We start from the raw sequence: 7,385 nt of genomic DNA, 5'->3' as shown, positions 1-7,385 counted from the left end.
CATCAAAATATAAACATTTAAAAAAAATGACACCATCTGTAAACAGAGAGCATTATTCTTTGTCCTTTCCTATTTAGATAACTTTTATTTCTTTTTATTGCCTAAATTCTCTACTGGAACTTCCAGTGCTATAATAATAATCTTTGCCTTATTACTGATAATAGAGAGATGTTCCTGAGAAAAGAGAAAATATTCCTGATAATAAAGAGATATTCTTGATAATAGAGAGATGTTCCTGATAATAGAGAAAAAGCAATCAGTCTTTCATTATGGAGTATGATGTTTGCCATGGATTTTTCACATATTGCTTTTATTATGTCAGGTAGTTTTCCTTCTATTCCTAGTTTGTTGACTGCTTTTATCATGAAAAGGTGATGGATTTTGTCAAATGTTTTTTCTGCATCAACTGAGATGATGTGTTTTCTTTTCCTTGATTCTGCTAATGTGGTGTATTACATTGATTAATATTCATATATTGAACCACTCTTGCATTCCAGGAATAAATCCCACTTGGCCATGCTGTATAGTTCTTTTAATATGCTGCTTAATTCTGTTTGCTAGTAGTTGGTTGAGGAGTCTTGTTTCAATGTTCATAAGAGATGTTGATCATCAGGGTTTTTTTTGTTGTTTTTTTCTTAAGTTGCCTATGTCTGGTTTTGATATCAGAGTAATTCTGATACCACAGAATGAGCTAGGATGTTCTTCCTCCTCTTCATTTTTCTTAAAAACTTACAGAAGAATTGGTGTTTAGTTGCTTGTAAATGTTTGATAGAATTCATCTGTGAAGCCATCAGGTCTAGGGCTTTTCTTTGTAAAGAATTTTTGATTATTGATTCTAGCAACTTACTAGTTATAAATCTGTTCAGATCTTTTATTTCTTCATGATTCTGTCTTGGCAGCATATGTGTTTCTAGGAATTTGTCCATTTAACATAGCATATCTGATTTGTTGATAGGAAATTATTTATAGTACTTCCTTATAATCATTGTTCTTTCTGTAAAATCAATAATAATGTCTCTACTTTCATTTCTGATTTTAGTAATTTGGATTTTTTTTCTTAGTCCATTTTTTTTAAGTTTATTCATTTATTTTGGGGGGAAAGGGAAGAGAGAGAGGGAGAGAGAGAGTCCCAAGCAGGCTGCACACTGTCAGCACAATGCCTGACATAGGGCTTGAGCCCATGAACTGTGAGATCATGACCTGAGCCGAAATCAAGTCAGACACTTAACTGACTAGCCACCCAAATGCTCCCCCAGTTTTTATTTTATCGATTTTTTTCTATTGTTTTTCTATTCTCAACTTCATTTACCTCTGTCCTAATCTTTATTATTTCTTTTCTTCTGCAACATATGAGTTTGTTTTTTTTCTAGTTTCTTAAGTTGTAATCTTAGGTTGTTAATTTGAAATCTTATTATTTAACTTAAGCATTATAGCAAGAAAGTTCCACTTTAGAATTGCATTTTTTGTGTGTTCCATACATTTAATTATATTGTTTTTATTTTCATTCTTCTCTAAGCAATTTCTAATTTCTCTGTGATTTCTTCTTTTTTTAATTGGTTGTTTAAAAGTGTGTTAATGTCCACAAATTTATGAGTTTCCCAGTTTTTCTTTTGTTATTGATTTCTAACTTCATCTAGTTATGACCACAGAAGAACTTTATATATACTTTTTAAATCTATTCAGACTTAATTTGTGGCTTAATATGTGGTCTATCCTGGAAAATGTCCTACTGCACTTGAGAAGAATGTGTACATTCTTGTTGAGTAGGATGTTCTATGTATGTCTTTTAGATATAATTGGTTTATTGGATTGTCTTCTCTTTCCTTACTTATCTTCTATCTGGTTGTTCTATTCATTATTGAGAATGGGTTATTGAAATCTCTAGCTGTTGCTGGGGAACTGTCTATGTCTCCCTTTAATGAAACCAGTTTTAGCTTCATATATTTTGATGGTCTGTTCAATGTGCAAATGCTGATAATTTTTAGATCTTCTTGCTGTATTAAGCCTTTTTAAAAAGTTTTTTTTTATTTATTTTGACAGAGAAAGAGAGGGCACATGTATGCACATGCATGTGAATGGGAGAGGGGCAAAGAGAGAGAGTGAGAATCCCAAGCAGGCTCTGTGCTGTCAGCTTGGAGCCCAATGCATGCAGGGCTTGAACCTATGAACCATGAGATCATGACCTGAGCCAAAACTAAGAGTTGGAGCTTAACTGACTGAGCCACCCAGGTGCCCCTGTATTAACACCCTTTTATTAATATATATTGTCTTTCTTTGTTGTTTTAATCCTTTTGCATTTAAAGTCATTTTTTTTCCTGATTTTAGTATAGGTATTCCTGTTCTTTTTTGGTTAATATTTGCACGGAATATCTTTTTCCATCCTTCCACTTTTGATCAATTTTGCCTTTGGATCTAAGCTGAGTCTTTTGTAGACTGCATACAGTTGGATCATATTTAAAATTTTTTAATGTTTATCCATTTTTGAAAGAAGACAGACAAAAGTGTGAGTAATGAGGGACAGAGAGAGAGGGAGACACAGAAACCAAAGTAGGCTCCAGGTTCCAAGCTGTCAGCACAGGGACCGAAGTGGGGCTCAAACTCATAAACTGCGGGATTATGATCTAAGCCAAAGTCGGTCAGTCACTTAATCAACTGAGCTACCCAGGTGCCCCTGGATCATATTTTTAAATTCATTCTGCCAATCTCTGTCTTTTAATTAGAGAGTTAAACCCATTTACAGTTAAGTAAGTACTGATAAGGAGGGACTACTTCTGTCATTTGGCTGTTTTCTATATGCCTTATAACTTGTTTGCCCCTTATTTCCTGCATTACTGATTGGTTTTTTTTTCTTTTGTCTTTATTTAACTTTTGTAGCGAAATTTGATTTTCATTTACTTTTGTGTATATTCTATAACTATTTTTGTTGGTAGTTAGCAACTGAAGTTATAACAGTCTAATTTAAATTTAGACCAGCGTAACATCAATAACATACAAAAACACTGCCATTTTATAGTTCTGTCTCTACTACTTTCAGTTATCACAAGACATAAACTATTAACTTTTTAAAGTGCACTAGTATCTTATATGATATAGAAAACAAAGTGTATAGAGTTATAAACCATAGTTACAATAACAGTAGCTATGAGTTTAGTTATGGAATATAATACAAGGCATTTGTCTTGGATTATCCATGCAAGCCCAACTTATTCAATGAGTTCTAGCCCACTGAATTTTTTTTCTGGCTAAAAGTAGAAGAGACATGCAACAGAAGTGAAAATCAGAGATTCCAAGAGTAAAAAAGGTAAACAAATTTATCAATGGAAGATTACATTTGTGTATGGTTCTTTTTGTCTTCAGCTTTAGGTTAGAAACCTTTCTTCCAGAGTTACTTAAGTGATCTTTTTTATCCCCAACATTTTTAATGGTATTTGTCATATATTGTAATAGTTTGGCTTATTTGTCAGTCTGCATTCCAACCTGAGATTTCTCAACATCCTGGTCCATTTTATTTTATTTTATTTACATTCACTAAAGTTCAGTCTCTATAATATATAATTCTATGGATTTTGACTTGTACTCAATACTGTAGTGCTATATAGAAAAGTTTTATCATACTAAAAATCTCAACTAATAATAGTTGACCTCCTCCATCTTCCTTTAAGGCCTGACAACTACTGATATGCTTTCTATCCCTTTGTTTCATCTTTTTTCAAATGTCATGTGAGTGGAATTTTACGAGGTCTACATACTTTTATGTCTGGCTTCTTTAGTTAGTAAAATACATTCAACTTGTATTCAGGATTTTGTGTAAGTAAATAGCATATTCCTTTTATTTGAGAATATTTCATTGCATGGATATATCTACAGTTTTATAGATGTCACCAATTGAAAAGCACTCCGTTTTTGGCAATTATGAATGAAGTTGATCTAAACATTTGCATACACAAGTTTGAAACAGTATAGGTTTTCTGTGTACTTGAACAAATACCTAGGAGTAGAATTGATGGCTTATATTGTAAGTCTATGTTTATAAGAAACTGCCAAATTGTTTTCCAAAACAATGCTGTAGCATACCTCATTCTTCTTGGCAATAAATGAGTTTCTATTGCTATGTATCTTTAACAGCATGTATTATTGTCATAGTTTGGAATTTTAGCCATTGTAAGAGTATAATTTTATCATTGTAGTATATACCTAGGAGTGTAATTGCTGGGTTTTATGGTAACTCCATGTTTAACATTTTGAGGAAGTGTCAAACCTTTTTCCTAAAGTGGCTGCAGCATTTTGCATTCTTACCAGCAATATGTGAGGATTCCAATATCTCCACATCCCTGTCAACACTTGTTATTGTCTGCCTTGTTTTAAATTATAGCCATCCTACTGGATTATGCCTCAAACATATTTTTGTCAATAATACATGCTACATTCAACTTATGGAAAATGCCATATCAACTAATTACAAAGCCAGCTTTTATTATTAAGCCAATCAGCCATATATTCTTTCCCCCCAAATTAAATCTCTTACTCATTTTCAATTCATATGGACATTTTCATCCTCATGAAAATCATTCCTCTTTTCAGCTCAATTTCTGATTCATACAGGTAATGAATCAAAGAGCCAAAAAAAGGGAGGCCTTAATATAACTTTGTCGTCTGAAAGAAAAGTCACTATCACCTGCAGTGTTTAACTGTTACCCTCTTTGTCTCATGGGATTATCCTAAAGCCACCAAGCATTCTCTCACAGTTGTTTGAGAACGGAATAAGCAAGGTAATAAAAACAAATCATTCCCTCTTACCCTAGAATATACCTAAAGCCAATGGCTAACAACAAGCTAGACTGTTAACGGAAATATGTATCAAGTAAAAACAGAATCATAATATGTTGTCTTAAATAAATAAGGATTTATAGACCCATCATTTCAACCCATCTCTTTATTTGGTACTGCAGTTTTTATATCTCAATATAATTAAGATTTGACATGGTCAAGGGTTTTTTCGTTGTTGTTTTGTTTTGTTTTTAAAAGTAAGAGCAAGAGTCAAAAGAGATATGGAAAAAGAACCTGCAAGACAATAGCCTTAGCAGGACTATTCTTATTCCAAGGTTTCTTCACTTCCCCAGCTCTCACTGCAAGCCGGGTACCAGTCACTACTCGGGGTTCGTGTTCAGCACTGGCAGTTTGACGCTTTACGGCAACACATTCCAAATCAAGATTGACAGGACCGTTAACCAATTGCAGAGCCAAGTTTCCTTTTCCCTAGTTCAATACGCCTGCCCTGTGGGGGACTTAGTGATGAAAAGGAAGGGGCGGGCCAAGAGGAAAGCCGTTGGAAAGCATCATCCATCCAGCCTCCCGAGAGCAGTAAAGTGGTTTTTCAGCATTGGGATCCAGGTGTCAGCTTCTGTCTTTGTATTATCAAGATGTCTCTTTCTAAGAAGTTAACTTTGGACAAACTGGATGTTAAAGGGAAGCGAGTCATCATGAGAGTAGACTTCAATGTTCCCATGAAGAAGAACCAGATTACAAACAACCAGAGAATCAAAGCTTCCATCCCAAGCATCAAGTACTGCCTAGATAATGGAGCCAGGTCAGTAGTTCTTATGAGTCATTTAGGTCGACCTGATGGTGTTCCCATGCCTGATAAATACTCCTTAGAGCCAGTTGCTGCTGAGCTCAAATCCTTGCTGCGCAAGGATGTTCTGTTTCTAAAGGACTGTGTGGGCCCAGAAGTGGAGAAAGCCTGTGCCAACCCGGCTGCTGGTTCAGTCATCCTACTAGAGAACCTGCGCTTTCATGTGGAGGAAGAAGGAAAAGGCCAAGATCCTTCTGGAAATAAGCTTATAGCTGAACCAGGTAAAATAGAAGCCTTTCGAGCATCACTCTCCAAACTAGGGGATGTATATGTCAATGATGCTTTTGGCACTGCTCACCGGGCCCACAGTTCGATGGTGGGAGTGAATCTTCCCCAGAAGGCATCTGGATTCCTGATGAAAAAGGAGCTAGAGTACTTTGCCAGAGCCTTAGAAAACCCAGAGAGACCCTTTCTGGCTATACTTGGTGGAGCCAAAGTGGCAGACAAAATCCAACTGATCAAAAATATGCTGGACAAGGTCAATGAGATGATAATAGGTGGTGGAATGGCTTATACCTTCCTTAAGGTACTCAACAACATGGAGATTGGTGCGTCCCTCTTTGATGAAGAGGGGGCCAAGATTGTCAAAGATATCATGGCTAAAGCTAGTAAGAATGGTGTGAACATTACCTTTCCTACTGACTTTGTCACTGCTGACAAGTTTGAGGAGAATGCTAAGGTTGGCCAAGCCACTGTAAAATCAGGCATACCTGTTGGCTGGATGGGTTTGGACTGTGGTCCTGAGACCAACAAGAAGTATGCTCAAGTTGTGGCCCATGCTAAGGTAATTGTGTGGAATGGACCTGTAGGGGTATTTGAATGGGATGCCTTTGCTAATGGAACAAAAGCCCTCATGGATGAAATTGTGAAGGCCACTTCCAGGGGCTGTATCACCATTATAGGAGGTGGAGACACTGCTACTTGCTGTGCCAAATGGAACACTGAAGATAAAATGAGCCACGTGAGCACTGGAGGAGGTGCTAGTCTGGAACTTCTGGAAGGTAAAGTCCTTCCTGGCGTGGAAGCCCTCAGCAACCTATAGTTGACGATATTCCTGTCTACTATTTCCTGTCCATAGGCTTTAATTCAACTTAGTGCTTTACATTTCAACTTGACTTTTGTTGGTTAGCGCCAGATCAAGACCTATGCAATGACTAAGAGATTGGCTATCAGTAACTCTTAACATTAGTACAGCAATGCAACCCAGTTTGGCCATGCATTTGCCTGCTCTCTTCAAGATCTCATTTGAACTTTACCATTGTGATACACAGGAAGGACATAATCTTGCATTGCATATTAAAGTGAGTTGAATAAACTTAATCTCTCTCTCTCTCTCTTTTTTAATTTTACTACATCTTTGTTACTGTGCCACTACTTGAAACATGGAAACCAAGAGAAAACCCAAACTGTTGAAGGTTGGGGTAGAAGCTAAAAAACTTTTAAACAATAAAAGAAAAATAAATCAAGAAAAATAATTGTGTTTAAGAATTCATGGGTAACAAAGCTCAGCTAAAAGGAAGTTTCTTACTAAATAAGAAAGAAGAGAAATAAAAGATATTTATTGAATTCAAGAAGTTAAAAAAGGGAAAGAAATGAAACCCAAGAAAGGAATTATGTCTGTATGTGTGGATGCACTATAGTACATATATATGTCTGTGTACTCTCATATGGGATCTACAAATTCAATCCACATTTTAAATAATTGCTTAATATGTAAAGCAGAATTGTTTTAATAAATATGTAATATATATAT

General features: G+C 35.6%; 1 protein-coding gene across 1 annotated transcript; it reads left to right on the top strand.

The window, feature by feature from the left end:
* The first annotated feature begins 5,318 nt into the window (after positions 1–5,318).
* Positions 5,319–6,952, top strand: PGK2 (phosphoglycerate kinase 2). Its single transcript, XM_040473738.1, has one exon. The coding sequence runs from the start codon at positions 5,421–5,423 to the stop codon at positions 6,672–6,674; it is 1,254 nt and encodes a 417-aa protein (XP_040329672.1). The 5' UTR covers positions 5,319–5,420; the 3' UTR covers positions 6,675–6,952.
* Positions 6,953–7,385: the final 433 nt, after the last annotated feature.

The sequence above is a fragment of the Herpailurus yagouaroundi genome, unplaced genomic scaffold (genome assembly GCF_014898765.1).
Source record: "Herpailurus yagouaroundi ecotype Mexico unplaced genomic scaffold, PumYag 139, whole genome shotgun sequence".
Classification (NCBI taxonomy): domain Eukaryota; kingdom Metazoa; phylum Chordata; class Mammalia; order Carnivora; family Felidae; genus Herpailurus; species Herpailurus yagouaroundi.
The sequence above is the reverse complement of the archived record's forward strand: the minus strand, read 5'-3'. Positions and strand labels throughout refer to the sequence as shown.